Here is a 19,150-nt window from a genome sequence, read left to right on the forward strand (position 1 = left end):
AAAACATTAAGAAAGCATATGAGAATGATTGCTTAAGGAATTTGACACTTGCTTTGAATATGTTTGTTCTTTTGGGAAAATGTGTTTTGATATGGTCACATAAAGAAAAGTGTCATGTACAAACACAGTGCAATACTAATGTAAAAACGCACACTATTGGCAATACCTGATGACATCAAAGCCACATCATAATATCCAGTGATCAGTAAAGTTAAAAAATAATAACCAAGAAAATAGTTGAATTGATTAAATGTCGAAGCCAAAAGGAGAATTTTTACATACTATATGCAGGCAGACCTCTAGATGTTTGTTGGTTGTTAACATCGCAAGATCTATAGAGTATCTAGGAACAATCCTATTATTAAGTCTACTTTTAATCAGCACTAGGCAGAACTCCCACTAGGTTTTCTGACCTAAGGGCATTCTAAGCAAGCTTCTTTATTTTCAGAAAAAAAAAATTATTTGCACTGAAAATGCTTCCTCTGGTTTTACATTTCTGCCACATGCCCTCAACTGTTAACTTTCCCAGTTTTCAAAGTTTTGTATGTGCCAAGACAAAGTCATGGTGTTGCATCTGCCAGTCAAGTGGAACTGTGTGGAGAATCTTTTTTTCACACAAGCGCTGCGTGTGTCTGTGTGTGAAAAAAAGAACAGATTGTACAGGAACTTTTGTAAACTGTTTCATGTCACAGGTTTTTGTAACAAAAACTACCCAGACTCTGTAAGGTTAATAGTGTATGTTAAAAAGTATATTGAAGCATAGCGCAGGCTGTCTTGAGTTCATTGAGCTGTACCAAAGAATAAAAAAATATTAGATTAGATCTTATTTTGAGTTTCAACAAATTCAGAGCTATGTGCCTAGAAGATATGTCTGCTTGAGTAGGAAAACAAAAGTTGCCCATAAAACTTTTGTTTTGATGTTAATGACTTTTTTCTCTGCATCGTGAAAGGATAGAGATACTGTTGCTTTTATGTAAGGTTTGATGTACAAAAATGCCAAACCTTATAAATAGCAAACTACAAAACATACAAAACATTTATTTCAAATACAGCTTAGATATTACTGCATTGATCAACATACACCACAGGCTTTCTGTTTTTTTTTTTCATCTTTGTAGTGATTTTATAATATACATCTTTAGCTATACCAAAGAATCATAGTTTTTGCATCTTTATGGTTTTGGCAAAGTGAGATCTTTTACCCCTTTTTTGTTCAATTTGTTTCTAAAACCATTTTGAAGGTAAACATGTTGAAACATGTTTGAAGGTATAGACATTCAAACTCTTTTGGTTTGTATCAAAAAGTCAAGAGATGCTTCTCTTGATAAGATTTAATATCATCAGAATCAGAACATATATCAGGGAGACATTGGAGAAATGGTTTTATACTAGCATTTGCACACCTGCTGTCTTCTAAATGCGAAATGATTTAATGTTTACTGAGATTAATAGAATTTCTCAGGTTTGTGCAAGAAGGGCTAACCTTGGAAATGCCCTGCTGAATACAAACATTAAGCATAAATATGGTTGACAAAGGGTGGCATAGTGGTTTGCATTGCTGACTTGCAGTGCTGAGGCCTTGGGTTCAGTCCCTGAGGTGCGATCTGTGTGGAGTTTGCGTGTTCTTCCTGTGTTCATGTGGGTTTCCTCCAAGTGCTCTGATTTCCTCCCACAGTCCAAAGACATGTGGCAGTTTAACTAGATCTGGGAAGATTGGCCCAGGTGTGAGTGTGCCCTGTGATGGACTGGTGCCCTGTCTATGGTGTACCCTATCTTCATCTCATTGCATGCTGGGAAAGGCTCCATGCCCCTGAATTGGCTGAAGTGGTTTGAAAATGGATGGATGGCTAATGAGGCCCCCTTTCTTTTTTCAGTGCTTTGCATCCCTCCATCACACTTCTCTCCCATTCCTTCTCTCATTCCACCTTGTTGGGGTTCCAGTTGTCCTGCCCTATCGGTCGGGCTGCTTTTCCCTCCCCTGAAAGAATTAAATCCAAATACGTATATATCTCAAACTGCCCACCCCACTGGACCATTCAGTATCAGTAAACCTGTGTTGGTCAGGAGGAATTGATTTGCTGTCTAAGAACGACTGACAGTTGTGTCCTCCACATAAACCTGAGACAAAGGAATATCCACACAGTGGTAAAACTGTATCTGTTTTGGAATTCTAGTTAACACTGGAACAATATAACTAGGAATAATTCATTATGGTGCAGCCCTGTGGTCTTTAACATTGTGTGGGAGAGATCATCATTCTTCTCTTCTGTGTCTGTGGGATTTCAGTTACTTACAGTATACAGCAGCTATTTGAGGAAATCGCCCGCAGTGAGTTTACCGGGAGCCTTTTAAATGAGTCAGATAAGGATATGTGACGTGAACTCAGTGGGCTTGTGTGTTTAGTGTCTTGACAGGCTACTGCACAGATGTGATGCCCTAACTCTCATGTTTACTTTGCATGTCCAGAGACAAGTTGGGTTACCGTCTTCTATAAAAAAAAACAGTCAATTTATCAAGATGTCCATTGATAAGCAAGAGGCCCCTAAGAGAATAAGAACATATTAGAGTCTAGTTACGGCCCATCCAGCCCGTTTGGTAGTTACTGTAGTAGCTAATTGATCCAAAGATCTCATCCAGCTGTTTCCTGAATATCCAGGAACAGATATTGCTGTTCCTGGATATTGTATATATATATTCAAGAAGTTCAAATCACACTCATGCCTGTAATCATGAATTATGGGCACCCAGGGTTTTTGTTTAATTTTGCTGGTAACTATTGTTGTTCTAGAAGAGCAAGATTTTCACCTGACAACTCTTCTCTTCTGCTTCATGTTGTGACAGCTCCACTCATTCCCCCCCATTAGCAGCTGAGATATACAGTATCAGGATTCATCCCACACAGTGGCTGTCTGGTTGACTTTGGGTTTTATACTGTATATAAAATATGTAAAGATTAAATAAAAAAATAAAATTAGAAAATTGAGACAATATCAACAACTTTTGAAAGCAAATTGTTCTAAGCTCTGTATTGCTCCTGCTTTTTTGCATTAAAATTGATAAAAAAATAAAATGCCCGGTAATTAAAGAATTTCTTTTTCTAAACTATTCAGCATTAAACTAGTTCACATTTTTGGGTTGTACATTCAAATTTGTTTTGCATAGCTGTTCTACGTTTTTAAAATGAGAGTTCTGAGAAAAAAGTCGTATATCACATGTACTGTATATAGCCACATTTCCTCTAAGTGGCAATTATATCAGTGTCATTTAAAGTCGTTTCCAATGATGAAAAAAAACAGGAGGAAAATCCCACTGCTATTGTTCACTGTATTAGAAGATGGCATTTGAAATCTTACTGTACTTCTATTTTCAAAGCCACGTAGTGAAAAAAAAAATCTATAAGATCATAAAGGTAGATTTGTTTTTGGAAATGATGTCATTTTGTGACAATCGCATCTTAGAAATGGTTGGGATGGCCTACAATAACCCAATTCTGTGGGTTCATACTGTACACTGACACAAGTCTAAAAATTCAACCTGTCTTTTTTTCCTGCTTGGCACTTAGAATCCGTTCTAATAAGAGAATGCTGTTGCTGGTTGGTGGGCTGCCTCCTGGACCAGATCGACTCCCAAGCAATTTAGTTCAGTATTATGATGATGAGAAGAAGACATGGAAGATACTTACAAGTGAGTAATATGTCCTGTTTCCTTGTCTCACCTATTGCTGTGTAAAAAGTGAAGTGTGACAGGTGTACTGTAGATGTACAGCATTTGAAGTGCTTTTTTAAGGTAAAATGCAAAAACAGTTCCTTAAATTCTTAAGGCAATGATGTATTACCATCACTTTTAATATAGGTTTTTAATCAGAGCGTGACTTCACACTGTTGTGAAGCTTTATGCATGGGCTCACTTGTTTTTGCTGAAATCTCTTGACAAGATTAATTTTAGTTTAATGCTTTGGTATAGATGTAACATCAAAGAATGAGATGAGTATTCCTGCTGGAACACTCTTAAAGGCGAACATGTTAAAGCACTTTTAAATAGCGTGACTGAATAATTCACTTAACGTGTTCGTACGGCTTGCATGTCAGCCTGTAACTTTCTACAAAAGGATCCACAATCACCACAGAGTGCAGCACATCTACTGTATAGATTCACATATAGTGTATCTGATTCCGGTTGCTTTATTCCTTAGAATTCCTTAGAAGACCTCTTACTATGATAAAATGTGTTGGGATGTGTCTTATTCCTATCCATCTTTTCTCCTTTGTCCAAGTACGTTTTCTTGAATCATTGTTGACCTATTGAAGAATAATGTCTCCCTTTCACATTACAATGTAGGTTGTAACCCTTATCATAAAGGGAGACCTTTTCTGTGCATTATCAGCATTTTTCTTCATTGGTATTATTGAGTTTATGTCTTATTTTTTTCCATTCCTATCTGCCATAGCTCTCAAAGCTCTGCCATTTCTATCTAAGAATGATCCTGGAACACAAGATTCACAGATTGACTTGATTTAAGCAAAAAGAAACTCAATTTGTTTTCTCCACAATATCTGAAAGCTTGTGTATTGGCCAGACCAGATTGTTTGGTTTATTTCAGTAATGAAGGAGAACCGATTTGTTTGACAGAAGCATTGCTTTTTGGAAAATGTGCTCTATTGCAAGAAATCAGATGAGGTTAAAATACTAATTTTATTGAACAAATTCCTGACAGACCTGTTCTGTAATAAGGATAAAGCAGTGCAACAAAGGTCAAAATCATATCCTTATACTAAATCATAAGGTAAATACAGGAATATTATATTAAACCACATGGCCTTTAGAGAATTAGTGTTTCTGTTTCAAGTTTTGCTGTCACTTTCTTAATTTGTGTTCATTGTGAATTTTATTTTTGATAAAATTCTTTGTGTTCCAATTTTTACAACTTTATGAAGTGGTGTGCGTAATGTTCTCCTTGTAATGTGACTAATATACTGTTAAACAGTGGGATCTGTATAAGTATAATTAAAACTACGTATAAAAACAATTTGTACATCCAGGTATGGTCCAATAAGGTCCTTTATTTGTGCAATTTCCTAGCACTATTATGTTTACTGTTAATTCAATCACTTCATGCCTTAAAGTGCCAACATAAATATGGGCCCTACAGAAGGGGTCCCCAGCTTTGGTCCTGAGGAACCCCATTCCACGTAGTCTTCGCACACACGAACTTAATTTCAGTTGAAGGGATTCTGCTCCAATAAGGCTGAATATTCGGATAGCAAAATGGTCTCTGATTTACTGAAGGAACTGCGATCCTGACTGGTGTTGGCTGGGGCGGCGCTGTGGTGCAGAAGTTTGCGTTGCTGAGGCCTGGTGTGAGTGAGTGTGTGTTTGTGTCTGTCTGCCCAGCGATGGTCTGGTGTCCTGTCCAGTGTGCCCTGGCCCTTTCTTCCACTTGCTAGTGTAAAATCCAGCATTCGGTTTAGGGTTATAGGCATTCATATGAAGGAAAAGAGATCTTTCACTGGCCGATTATCAAACTTTATTGACAGAAAAAAACTAGCAGACAAAAAAGAAGAAGAAAAAAGAATAATGGACACAGCGCGAGCCTGCGTTCTGCCCTCAGCCGTCCACACCTGGCTTTTCCCTGGGTCAGAGATTAAATAAAACTTCACTCACACTAAACAAATTACCACATACAGAATCCTGAATATGTTAACCCAAAAATGTCTCACACTAGCATAGGCTCCAGCCCCCCCGCGACCCTGTATTGGATAAAACGGTTAACAATTGGATGGATGGGCAATGGATGATCTCAATTCATCACCGTGAAATGGTTCTTAGTCTTTTGAAATGTATGGATTTCATGGTGATCTAGAAAACCAGACAGATTAGGACTCTATGGCCCAGGGTGGAGGGGGAGATTGCAGGAATCTCTCTGAAAAGAAAACTAACACATTGTGATGTGATTAATTCTGTAAGTGCTATGCAAAAAGCAAAGAGAACAAGAGCCACTGAACATCAATAGCATTGTGTGAAATGTATAACACAATTATTAATTCATTTTACATAAATCTCAGCGTGCAAACAGTAAGGTTTGGTTTCCCATTCCTTTATGCAAAAACTGCATGAAGGCTGTGACCCACTGAGCTTTGATATGATTTGAAATGCCTACTTTAGCCACTCTGAGATCTTGCTTATCCTTGGAATGCATCGGCTTCAATGTATGTTTACTGTAAAATAAGAAAAACATGATATGTTAATAATGGTATACACCCCAGAAATGCATACATAATTCGGTATGATGTTTTAATAAAATAATACAGCCTAGTCTCTATTTTTTATCAGCAGAAATATTTCCCATCAGCCTGTGCGATTGTGCTATTAGAGCCTACGTCTGTTAAAATCTAATCTTGCAAGCCTTGAACACCTAAAGCAGGAGAAAAACATTGTACTTGTAAGCCAATATGGTAGTAATATAGGCTTACATGTCAGTTCTGGCTGCTTTTGGTGAGTACTGTTGCAAAGTAGGTATTTTAGTGCCTTCTGTTATTGTGTGGTCTACTGTACCTGTTGTGCACTATTACCACCTGCCAGCAGAGGTCGCTGTGATCATCCTACCTCCTGAGTGATGGCAGCGGCACAGATGGGTCACAGGCAGGAGGATTAATGATGTCAAATAATTTGGAAAAGATACATTAATGTTAAGTGCTTAATTGTCATTAGTAACTTGTATTACACTAATGTACTTAAATTAGAAAAGTGAATCCAATGTGTAATCTGATATCTTTTCTTTATAGAAAAGAAATGATCTCCAAATTCTCAACACATTTGTTTGTGATGCCTTTTAGGTCGAAAACATAAGTGGCACAACTCTCAGGGCCCTTGGTTGCAGGGCATTATATATCAACTCAGTAAAAGCATTTTGAGTGCTGACTGGGCACACAGTTGTGCCTGTGATTCCCCACACAGCAGCGCCCGGCTGGCCAGACCCTGGGTTGCAGATAGGATGCTGGGGTATGCAGAATTACTTGTCATACCTCATGAACGATGCCTTAGCCCTGTTGTTTGCACTGCGGGTTAACAGTGGGAGAAACCGCCTGACAGTGCATATTTTGGAGAGCGCATGTGTATGATTTGCACATCTCCTCTGCCAGTATGGCTTTCAGTAGTTGGGTTAGATCCTAATGACTACGACGGGATGGGTTGAGTGCCGTCAAGTCGGTGTCGACTCATGGCGACCCTGAGGACAGTTCCCCGTCACTATCCATAGACTTTTCATGGCAAGATACGGGAGTAGACTGCCAGGCCTCCACGCAGATGGTGCGAGTGTTGTTGCCGTTGTCACGGAATCGTGATCCTCCGCCACCAACACCGCCCCCATACTGCTGCTGCAGCCTGGGATGGGTTATTAGAGAACCTTGCGGCCGACGTGGGACACAAACTCACTACCCTGAGATTATGAGTCTCATGCTCCACCAACAGAGCTAGTCGGGAGCAGTGACTACTGTAACGAACAGTTCTTTCTGGACCCTATGCGGACGACACAATCCGACGGAGTGGGGAAACACTAGGGAAACGTCATGCAGGAATACGGGGCTGAAGACAGGGGGGCGTGTCCAAGGTGCGCTGGTGCACGGGGGAGGTGTGGCCGAGGCGAACAATCCAAAAGAGTAGTCCTTTGGGAATATCCAAAACACAAGGGTAAGTCCAAAACCAGGAGATCCATCAGAACGCGGAATTAAAACACGAAGGCCGGGTCGGAACTGGCGGACAGGGAACAGGAACGGGAATCGAGATTAAAACCTTAACGGGACCAGGCGCTTCCAAGTCCCGGTCTCGCACGATACGGAAATCAGATGCAGAGCCCGGATGAGCGTCAGCGCCTGGCTTTTAAGGTGGGCTGGGAATAGGAAACAGGTGCACAGAATAAAGTCTCAAGTGAAAGGGCTGGAGCACCCTTAAGGAGGGGGGACTATAATCGTGACAACTACGATAGAGGGACATAATGTGTGGGGGTGTTTGGCGTGACTCTCCTAGCTGAGGCAATGACAGTCTAACCCTGAGGATAAGCTGCCCAAACTCCCTCATTATTGTGGGGATTGAGCTGTGGAGCTGCTACAGGAGTGCAGATGGGGAGGCAGGGGACATGCGAAGGGAAATCCTGGATGTGAGACATAAATATGTAGATCTACTCTTCCTCCTGAACTTCTGTTATGACTCCATTAGTGTTGATTCAGGGTGACAACAATTGCAAAATGAGGGAACAAGACAATTTATTGGGTATTTTATTTTTTAAGAGCTTTTCGTGCCATTGCACGGTTTGCTTCAATTTTTCTGTTTTCAGAAAATGTTCAGTTAAAAATCCACAACTTCTTGGAAGAGAAAATGATGTTGTAAATCATTGTTTCTCTCTCTACATTGTCTAATTTACACCTTTACTACTTTTAAATGCATTCAATCTATAAAATGTTGCTGAGTGAAAAGCACTGATGTCATTGTAATGGGTTCTACTCATGGTTTGTTCTCAAAGTATTTCCACAAACACAGGTTGATAGGAACTTTGGCCACAGTCTTGTTTTAAGATTTGATAATTTTTGGGGGGCATTGTGAGAGAAGATAATTGGCAGTATTTTTAGCAAATGACCTTGACAGGATTAATGACCATTCCTGGTGTCTAATTTACTTATGTTCCTACATTTAAGTTACATTGTGCAATATCTGATACAAGCTACCCTGCTCTGGTCTGCCTTTTTTCAGAATTCATTGCTTTCTTGAAAGCATTGCACGCCTTATTCATTCTTTATAATGTAATCAGTGGTGACTTCGTCTAAGACTTTCCATATTCACCTAAATTGTAAATCATAGGAATGCAAATAATATGGATCCTGTCGTCAGTCAAGAGCTACCATATTCTGTTTGCAATATTCAATCAAGTTGATTCTGATGGGAGATATATATCAACGAATGACTAATGGCGTCCAAGAAACTGGGTGTCTAGATGTATAAATTTGAGTGGGTGAGGCCACAGGGCTGGAGGAAGTGAGAAAATTACATTTATTTTCTACACTCAAAATTGTGAAACTTACAAAATCAAATTGACCATGATTATATGCCGTATAACATATAGTTCATGTCTGTTTCTTTAATGCTCATAACTGTAAGGATATTATGTCGACAGGAAGGATGATGACTATATTTTCATTGTTTTAGTGCGCCGAAGATCTCCAGGTTTAGTGCAGTCCATGTTAAAAAAAAGACTTGTTGGCTGTCAGACATCAGTAGTAAAGATACAGCTTTCAATGTCATGATCAGTAAAGACATGATGTCAAATTAACAAACAATGCTAAACTGTTATGCAATGTTATGTAATGTACATAATCATTCGATTGGAGTTTTGACGAAACATAAAATGAAACAGTTTGCCATGAAATGTGGCCACCAGGCTTCAATTCAAATGTTCAGCCTTCGTTGATTTTAAAACACGGAGTCCTCTTGTTAAGGCAGTACTTACGCTGGTCTTAGGGCCCACCTTGGCATTGTTAAGTGTTACAATCGATGTGAGGTAGATTCTCCTCTTTTGAACCCACAGTAATTAATTGTGCGCTGCGCTGGCAGAGACCCAGCAGTTGTTTTCCCTGTTTCTCTACACTAACGGTCTTCTCAGTTCTCTCTTCAAGAGAAAAACAAAAACGAACGCTGTTCACTCACGGTCTCCTCCGAAAGGGCTATTAATGTCAAATGCCCTTTACAGATACACAAATTATTTCATTCGTTCAAATCACAAGAAGGGTACAAAATAGTTCGTAAATGTGAGTTTTCTTAACTGTTTGTTGCATTTCCAGCAAACTGTGACAAATACACCCAAGTGCGCGACAAACTTGCAACCCATTGTGTTTTAGGTGAAGCTTATCCACTAATTTATTACTTCACATCTGCTACAGAAGAACAGTTTATTCAGAATTTTAAAACTTATAAAGCAGGAATGTCTGTTACCTTAAGTCAGGTAAACTCTATGGTGTTGGCGTTCAGCATCCTAATTACCAATGTAGCCTGCTATGAAGGAAAAATTGCAAAATCAGTCATCTTAACACATCAACAGCCATCTGATGTAGCTGCTCTCCACTGATAGTTGAATTGCAGATTATTAAAATTCACTCATAACTTGTAAATGAGGCAAAACCTTAGAAGGACAGCACTTGATTAAGACATTTATCAACACATTTTAGGATTCTTCTGCTCTGTCCTAAAATGCTGCTGTTGCAGCTGCTGAATCATTTAAGCAGTGATTACTGCCACCTAGTGGATTTGTAGTGTATGTCGACTTGCATAGCAAGGCAGCAAGATTTCTGTTTACGTACAGTACGCTACAGATTTATTACTTTGAACTTTGACCACAGTGTAGTTATTTTTATAGCGAAATCGTACCCCTTAAAGTCTGCTAAGGTGTAATTAATAGAGCCTGTAGGTCTGTAGTTTTGATTTTTGTGATAAGAGTGGGGAAGATCTGTATTTTTACAATCACAACCAAGGCATGACAGTTGTCATGAAATAAGACAGCCTGAGGTCAGGACGGACTTTCTAAAGTTTTTAACTTTGTGCAAAAAGGGACTGGGTGGATTGAACTTTTTAGTCTTTCTTCCGGAGTTTCCGTATATGTATAGTATATTTACAGTAGTTGTCCCATACCTGTAAATGAACTGTATATAGCATAGTAGTCAGCTACTGCTGCAGCTGTTGCTGTAAATATATTGAATCTAAATTAATCTAAGGATGTAATTGGGATAATTCTGGTTCCAAGCTACGTCTGATACTCATGGATAAACAAGACTGCTGCCTTGGGTGTAAAAACGAGTCTCAGCTCAAGAAGGGGCGAGACGAGAGAGCCAGCGGGAATCTGCCTCTTTTGTCATTTTCTTAACAAAATGTAAGTGTGCTGTGGCAACAGGAGGAGGAGAGCGTCAGCCCGCAGCGATTTTTCTCCACCTGAAGTGCGCGGAGTCCTGGGGGGGGAGAGAATTCCTAGCAGGTGTTAGTGTTTGTGGAGCTGCTCCTCTATCTTCCCTTGCTAAAGTGACCCCGTTTAAACGGAGAGAAGTGGTTTTAGATGACAGTCATGATGAACGCGGTCATGTTCACTCAATAAAATAAGGCCCAGTGCGTTTGAGGATAAATCAGTGAAATGTACAACCCCACCTGTCTGTCTCCATCATTCATTTCCACTGTCACTTTCGCCATAGCTGATGGATCGCAGTTGCTGTAAAATTAGACAGCCTTTAATCTCATTTCTTCCTGATTAGCCTCACCCTAGCCTTTCCCTCTAACTCACTGGCTGACATGCTGAAGGCTTCCATTATGGCGTGTCTGAGTAAGGGATAATACAGCTTTATCCTTAAATAACGAAAGGAGATGATGTTCCTGGAATGATACACCGCAGCACTTCAGAAGCAACTAGGGGAGATTGACAGGGGCTTTGAGATCGACTGTAGAATTATAATTCGGGCACAGCAGCACAGAGAATTGAAGGGGAATATTCAGTGCTGCTTTTAATATCCAGTGCTTCTAGATTTTGTACAAAAACTGACAACCTGTTTTATTGTGATAAGCAGGCACATTAGTATACACTAGGTTGAATGGTAACTTTGTGGTGAATGTGGTGTTCCAGTTGTGTTCCAGTTGTATCTCCCAGTTGCATGAGCAGTTCCTATATATGATACGCTAATACAGTACTGGAATTTTAAAACCTGGTCTTATTTTGATAGCTTTGCCTTACTTTTTATAGCATTGATTACATAAATTGGGAAACTTATAATGTATTATAAGATTTTCAGTACTACATTAATTCTTGGATATTTCATTTTCATTTAGTTGTCTATTTTTGGGCCTTTATGAAACATACAGTTGTGAATGAGCTGCAAAAACATGTTATTGCTTTGTAAGGAAATAGTAGTCCTCTAAGACAGTAGTCATCTGATGTTGTTTCACTGTTGTATTCGTGTTTTGTACAGTAAAATCACCCACTATTTGCAGTCCTGATACAAGTACTGATACAGTTTTAATATGGTTTAAGTTTTTTAAGTGTTTTTAATTTAAGTCTTAATAGTTTTAATGTCCAGTGTCACTTGGGCATTTTTCCATGTTCTGTATGGATTAATCTGTGATTGATTGCTTCGTATGCAAATGCTTCTACCGACACAGCACTACTGAGAGGGGAGGGGGATTTCCAGCTCTTAAATATCACTTCTTCCCTGGCCTTCATTACCAACTGTAAATGCCAAGATCTTAAGTGAGGAGCCATCAGAAGAATCTGATGAAGTTCTTCCTGTATAGCATGGAACTCTGTATCATCAAGTGATTGTGCAATGTACATTTCAGGTGCCATTTTTCTGCAATTTACTCCCTTAAAATGACAGTGTAAAACTGTTTTTGCTTTTAAATCACGCTTGAAGACGTACTGTATCGTTTTTGATCTTCTGATTTTATCATGTACTTTGAGGACATTTTTTTTTGTCAGAACTAACAATCAAAAAAAACCCTTCCTATTTAACAATTGTTTGCAAGTCTAAGATGTCAGCATTCTGAGGTCCTTTGTACATGAGAGCACTTACATTCAATTTTGTTTTATTTTCCCTTGTGTAGTTATGCCTTATAACAGCGCTCACCATTGTGTTGTTGAGGTGGAGAACTTCTTGTTTCTGCTCGGAGGAGAAGACCAGTGGAACCCAAATGGTAAATCATTGCCAAATATTTTCTTCACTCCCCCCAGAAAGACATTTGGAAAAAACAACATGCTTACAAATGCGTTGAGAAAGTACATTTGGCCTTTTTCAAAAATCTGTTTTTGTTGTGTTTCTCATGCCCATGACTAGTGAAGAAGGTAAAAGTGAATCAGTTCTCTGCCTGCAGAGGAAGTGTAACAGTGGTGAGAAATTAGTTCAGCCCCACCTTTGAGGGAAGTTCAGTCTTCCTTTTCATCAGCCCAGGGGCTGAGTTTCTCACACACACTGTATAGAATCCTTGGGCTTTCATCTTGTCATTTCGTGTGATGTTTACAGTGGATTAGACTAAATAATTTATCTGATGACATTTCGTGTTCAGAGTAATGAATTCACGGAGAACAGGGCTCTTCAAACTGCCTGAGAGCCGCAGGACCTTCTGGCTATCATGCCAGCATGTCTCTCAGTTGTGCAATTGCACCAATCATCCTTTTGATGAGTCTTGATCTACTTGATGTGTAGCCACCAATGGTTTCTGTGATTTGGATGATTTCTCCAACTGTATTTCTTCCCAGGAAAGCACAGCACTAATTTTGTGAGCCGTTATGATCCAAGATTTAACAGCTGGATACAGCTGCCCCCAATGCAAGAAAGGTAACATTGCTTCTGTTGTTTTGTTTCAAGTCAGCCTTTTTCCTGACAGAAATAAGGTTAAACAACTCAGACACAGTACTTGTAGGTCGTGTCATAACCCAAGCACACGGATATGTAGTGACTCATGTAGGGACATATTCTTCTTGTTGGTTGTAATTTTTTCATACAAAACTGGCGGGTAACTCTGGTGGCCTATTACAGAGCAGTAATATCGTTGAAACTCTTTAATTTTCTATGAAATAGAAACAATTGCATTTTACATTAAAAACAGTGTTGGGTATTTCCAAGAAAATGCAACACAGACTTGTCACTGGATTTCCCTGTCCGGCTCGGTTTCCATTTGCGTTTTAAATTGACGACCTAGACCGTGCCGTACTTACTTTCGTTAACAGTATTGCCTTGGTTTCAGGAGAGCCAGCTTCTACGCCTGCCGTCTGGACAAGCACCTGTATGTGATCGGCGGAAGGAACGAGACTGGGTATCTGTCCAGCGTGGAGTGCTACAACTTGGACACCAACGAGTGGAACTACGTGTCGTCGCTACCCCAGCCCCTGGCGGCACACGCGGGGGCTGTGCACAACGGCAAAATCTACATCTCAGGTGAGAGACACCCGGCCCGCTGGGTCAATCAGAAATAAAGCTTCAGAACGGGTGGCGAGGTGGTGCAGTGGTTAGCCCTGCTGCCTTGCAGCGCTGGGGCCCTGGGTCCAGTTCCATGGAGTCTGAATGTTCTCCCCATGTGTGGGGTCCTCCTGGATCCCTGGTTTCCTCCCCCAGTCTGAAAGGACACTGGTAGGTGAATTGGTGTGGTGTGGGTGCATGTTTGTGTCTGTGTCTGTGTTTGCGCTGGGATGGACTGGACGCATGGAAGGATGTTCTGTGATCAGGTTGGGTTTTTGTTTTTTATTTCTAAATTGCTGTGACTTTGTGCAATATCACAATAGGTGAACCGCTATGGATAATACAGCACTATATATGTGAACAGGTTTGTGTTTATAGGAATGGTGTTAAACGTTAAGGAATTATTGCCCAAGACCGGCAAAAATCGATTTGTCTTTTTCTCCTGCTTGAAATTGTGCTCATGCTTACAACTATTTGAAAATAAATGCAGTGCCAAACACTTTTACTCACTGAACCTTGAGTTTGATTCATTGATATTTTTAGAAAGTTGTTCATTTAAACTCATCTTATATTTTTAGTCCTTTTTTAGGAAGAAATATTTTAAACCGAATATCTTTGAAATAAGCAATTTCCATCTGTTACAAATAGGCTCATTGTACTTTGAAGAGTATTATATTTCGTCCTTAAAACTGGTGTTCTACCATTGCCCTCAGTTAAAGGATTAGTGCACTATAACTGCTTTAAGACGAGAAGGAACCTCATTGCGTGGTTCGCAAATATTTAGAAGATAAAAATAAAAAATGTAAGCTGGTCTTAGATGCTCAGGTACACTTATAGTGTAAGTCATATACTTATAGCTACTAAAATACATCAATCATATTTTATTACATATCAGAGCAAACCTGCTCTGGAGAATACCAATGTATTTTGGTTTCTTTCTGGCCAAAACCCTTATTACTTATTTTAACTGTTAATTGAGCTAAGGATTATATTAAGTAATATTAAGTTCAATTTTATAACTTGGAATCATAGTTTTTTTTAAAGCCGAGAATGACACTTTAATGGTTCACTAACTACTTCAGTAGAGGTTAAGATGAAATGACCGAGAGCTCATTTAGGTTAGAAACCAGTGGCCAGTTCCATCCAAGAATACAGGTGATTAACAAATGTGTTGTTAATCACCTGTATTCTTGTTGTATTTGTTGATCAAAGCTGTTCAAGTCACTGTCAAATCAATGGGAAACGTTGCCCATATTTAATACTCAAAGCCACCAGGGCCTGAGGATTGAGGTGTCATATGGACAGTTTTGGCAGGTCCAGCAAAACCAACAGTAGCGTGTTACCATTTTGTACAGTTCATGATAGTTTTTTTTAATGCTTTTAACCTGCTGGTGGCAGTATTGTAACAATTACATTTGTTTTAAATTGGTTAGCCATTAATATCACAATTAAATTACATCATAGCCATTTCAGAAGACTTGCAAATTGTAAGAAGGCGCAGCAAAGTCTGTGCTGAGTAAAGAGAGCTTAAGAAAAAGATCTGTGGGAAAGAATATTCCGTTCTTCTGAGTCATCTTAAAAGTTTCCATAAGCAGCGTTATACAGTAGGTCTGCAGCTCAGCCTTGCTTCAAGGTTCGTCTATTTTACCCCTCAAGCATTGAAATTCTTAAAAATTAGTAGTTTGCTTTTAAGAAAATGTTAAAAGTATACCATACAAATATGAAATACAGTGTTTGTTTTCTTATGAGGTTACTTTATATTCATTACAGTTATCTTAAGGTATCTTAGGGTTTAGATATAAAACCTAAATCCTGCATTGTCTGGGGTCCTGCAACATAATAGTGACATTGAGTATCCCAATATACCAGAAGACCCCTGTTTAAATACGTAACTATTCACAAGCAGTCCTGCAAATATTTCTATGTGGGGATTTACTTTATTGACTTAGAGGCATATTGCCCATTTTCTAAGAGTCTTGTCACTTGCTTTGTTTGAATGTGATAGAACTAAGATAAAGACTGCATAACATAGTTGTTTCCCATGTTAAAAGGTGAGTGAGTCTGATTAGTATTATGCCCCAGCAGAAGTGTTTTAAGGTCTTTTTGTATTGTCTTCTTTCAGTCGGGCAAATAAATGATCTCGAGTTTATACAGTATATGTATTTTTATGTCTGATGTCTTCTATGAAGATTCAGTTCAAAGAGGGTATCAGAAATAATGTAGAGATGGAGGGAAACATCAAGAACATGCATCTCATGCAATTAATCGTGACAAAATGAAACAATTCCTAGAAGATTTAAGGGCTCTTTTTAAACGCTCACGAGTTCAGCGTTTTTACAAAGTGTAGCGCCTTTGTAAATCTTCTTCTGGCTTGTGTAGAAAAACCTGCAAATCTTTATCCCCACACAGCCAGAATTCCAGCTTGGATCGCAGTCATTCGGGCCGTTATATTCCTACAAGCCCCCCACAGCTGGGGCGCTGCACGGGGGACTGTCAGACAGATACAGTACATGACTAATGCCTGTGCGCTCAACTTGCAGGGGGGGTGCACAATGGAGAGTACGTGTCCTGGCTGTACTGTTACGACCCAGTGATGGATGTGTGGGCCAGGAAGCAGGACATGAACACAAAGCGGGCCATTCACGTGCTCGCCGGAATGAACGATCGCCTGTACGCCATTGGTGGAAATCACCTGAAAGGTGAGCAGTCTGATCGGGCAGGAATGGAGCTGCAGTCATCGATCCGCCTGGCCTGTAAGGGACTTCGAAAAACAACAAAAGAGTTCCAAACCACCCAAAAAGATCCCTATTGCATGAAGTGGGGAACGCGGTACTAGAAATGAATACGCCTTGGTGAGCCGCCGTCTAAGTATGGGAAACCTTCAAGGCTCCAGATTTGCTCAGATAAAACAGGAGTGTAGGAAACGGACACGGAGACAAAGCACATCTGTCCTCCGTCAAAGGCACACATGAACAGATTGCTTCCCCGCTCGCCTGCTGCAGTGTCTCACCTGAGCGCGTCTTTGCCTGATGAAGCGAGTGTGAGCAGAATGATGTGGCTGCTGATCTGTGAAGTGGATCTGTGCATGGAGGTTGGCAGATTCCTCCAACATCCATTACCCCACTTAAAACTGCGGCCCGCGAGTGGGGCTTATTTTTTTCCCCAGTCTTCACTGGAATTCTGTCTTGACCTTGGCGCTCATGCTGTCCTTGATTACGACTGTCTGCGCGCTATCGCAGGCTGCTTTTATCCAGGGAGACTTACGGGTGTTACAATGGGCCTTCTTGGAAATACAGATCTGGTTCGTATTTACACAGCTGGGTTTGCAGGGGAAGTGGAGTCCTTACCTAGTCAAGTGTTTGATGAAACTGCACAAATAGCACATTGTTCTGAAGTGATATTGTCATCGCCTGGGAGTTTTTCTTTGTGATTATAATTACTTATTCATTTGACTGCGTACAAGTGATAATGTAGTATCATTATCTGTAATAGAACATTACAAACATAAGAACAGTTACAAATGAGAGGAGGCCTTTCAACCCATCTAGCCCGTTTGGCAGTTAGTGCCTACTCGAACGTAGCTTGTTCCATACATCCACAGTCCTTTGGGTAAAGGAATACCTTGTGTTCTTAGATTTAGATGCAGTTCCATTGAGTTTCCTCTCTGTCCTGTGGGGTAACTTTGTCAGTGAATTTTAGAATCCTGAATCGAGCCCTTTCGTTTTCTTCTTTGTTCTGGATTAAAAAGTTCAGTTCCTTCAGCCTGTCAGTGTAGGACATTCCCTTAAGCCCTGAAATGTATCTGGTTGCTCTTCTCTGGACTGATTCAGGAGCAGCGATAGATGTTTCACCACATGGTGACAAAAATTGTACACAACATTCTTAACTGGGGTCTTGCTAATTTTTGATACTATTTTAACATAACATCCCTTGACTTCAATTATGCTATTCACTGAACTATGCTTTTAACTATATATCCTAAACCTCTGTGTGCCTTTTTTAATAGCTTACCCCGCCTCTTCTAGAAGATGTAAATGATCTGTAAAGACCTCTGCTTATTTAGAGGTGGCCTCATCTAGCTCAGTGTTTCCAATTTTTTTAGGATGTTTTTGCGACCTGCACTTTTTTTCATTAAACTTCAAGTGCCAGGTGTTTGCCCAGTTTTGAATGTTTTCTAAATAGTTTTGAATTTCATTTGCTACATCTATAGTGTAGGTTGCCTAAATTAGTATTATATGCATATCTGCCTAGTGTACACACTATATGAGAATCTAGATCACTGATATAATTGAAATAAGAGAAATGTTCCTTGACAGATCCCTTTGGTACTTCACTCTTTAACCCAAAACCCAATTTGAGCTTTAATCCCTATCTGTGCTGTTTTCTGTCTTTTAACCAATTCTTAATCCAAGCACACACCTACTGCCTCTAATTTGTAAATTAATCTTTATATGAGAAACTTTATCAAATCCTTCAGAAAATCAAAATACACCATATTATATACTCCGTGTGTATCCATTATAGCTTGTTGCTTGTCATATGCCAAGCTGCTTAGTATAACCTGCTTTTCTAAATCTATGTTAACTAATCCCTAGTATCTGATTGCCATATAGGTGACCCACTAATTGTGTTTTAACAATTCCTTCCATTACTTTACTTGTAAAATAAGTCAGATACTGTATATCAGTTTAAAATTACTTGGTTCAAATGTTGTCACCCTTCTTACTGTATGTTCTTGGTTATACAGTGTTGTGCACAAATGTCTCTAGTATCTGAAACAAGGAAGAACTTTGTGTGTTTTTCTGCTACTTCCTTTAGCGGACCTGGCACATGAAAAATGGCAGGGCAGTTTGGATTTGTCATGTGTCACCATCAGCCATAATGCAGTTCTGAGATTTATATGTTCTTTGGCCATCTGCCCTTTACAGTCAGATAACTGGTTGTTTGTTTTCATTAATTGTTTGAGGCATTTCAATTCCAAGTCTAAAGCATGGCTTGTAGCAAATACCATAAACAGTTATGTCAACTGTGGCCTTTAGTCAGCATGATGTTGCATGAGTCACCTTGTTAATGATGCATGCATGAAAACTAATTTTACCACATGATATTCTCATCTTTATTTTCCATAGACATTGGCCCTCTGAACAGTTACATTTGTTTAAGTGGGCTTTCATGTA

General features: G+C 39.6%; 1 protein-coding gene across 2 annotated transcripts in view; it reads left to right on the forward strand.

Moving 5' to 3' along the window:
• The window catches only part of klhl14 (kelch-like family member 14), a 36,148-nt gene that overhangs the window by 11,438 nt on the left and 5,560 nt on the right, over positions 1–19,150 (forward strand). For both annotated transcript variants that reach the window (XM_088642514.1, XM_088642515.1), the window contains 5 exons: positions 3,563–3,684; positions 12,622–12,711; positions 13,274–13,352; positions 13,762–13,952; positions 16,514–16,672. In XM_088642514.1, the coding sequence (XP_088498640.1) occupies positions 3,563–3,684; positions 12,622–12,711; positions 13,274–13,352; positions 13,762–13,952; positions 16,514–16,672 (641 nt within the window). The remainder of the gene's footprint in view (positions 1–3,562; positions 3,685–12,621; positions 12,712–13,273; positions 13,353–13,761; positions 13,953–16,513; positions 16,673–19,150) is intronic.

The sequence above is a fragment of the Lepisosteus platostomus genome, chromosome 8 (assembly GCF_059453375.1).
Source record: "Lepisosteus platostomus isolate fLepPlt1 chromosome 8, fLepPlt1.hap1, whole genome shotgun sequence".
NCBI classification, from domain to species: Eukaryota; Metazoa; Chordata; class Actinopteri; order Semionotiformes; family Lepisosteidae; genus Lepisosteus; species Lepisosteus platostomus.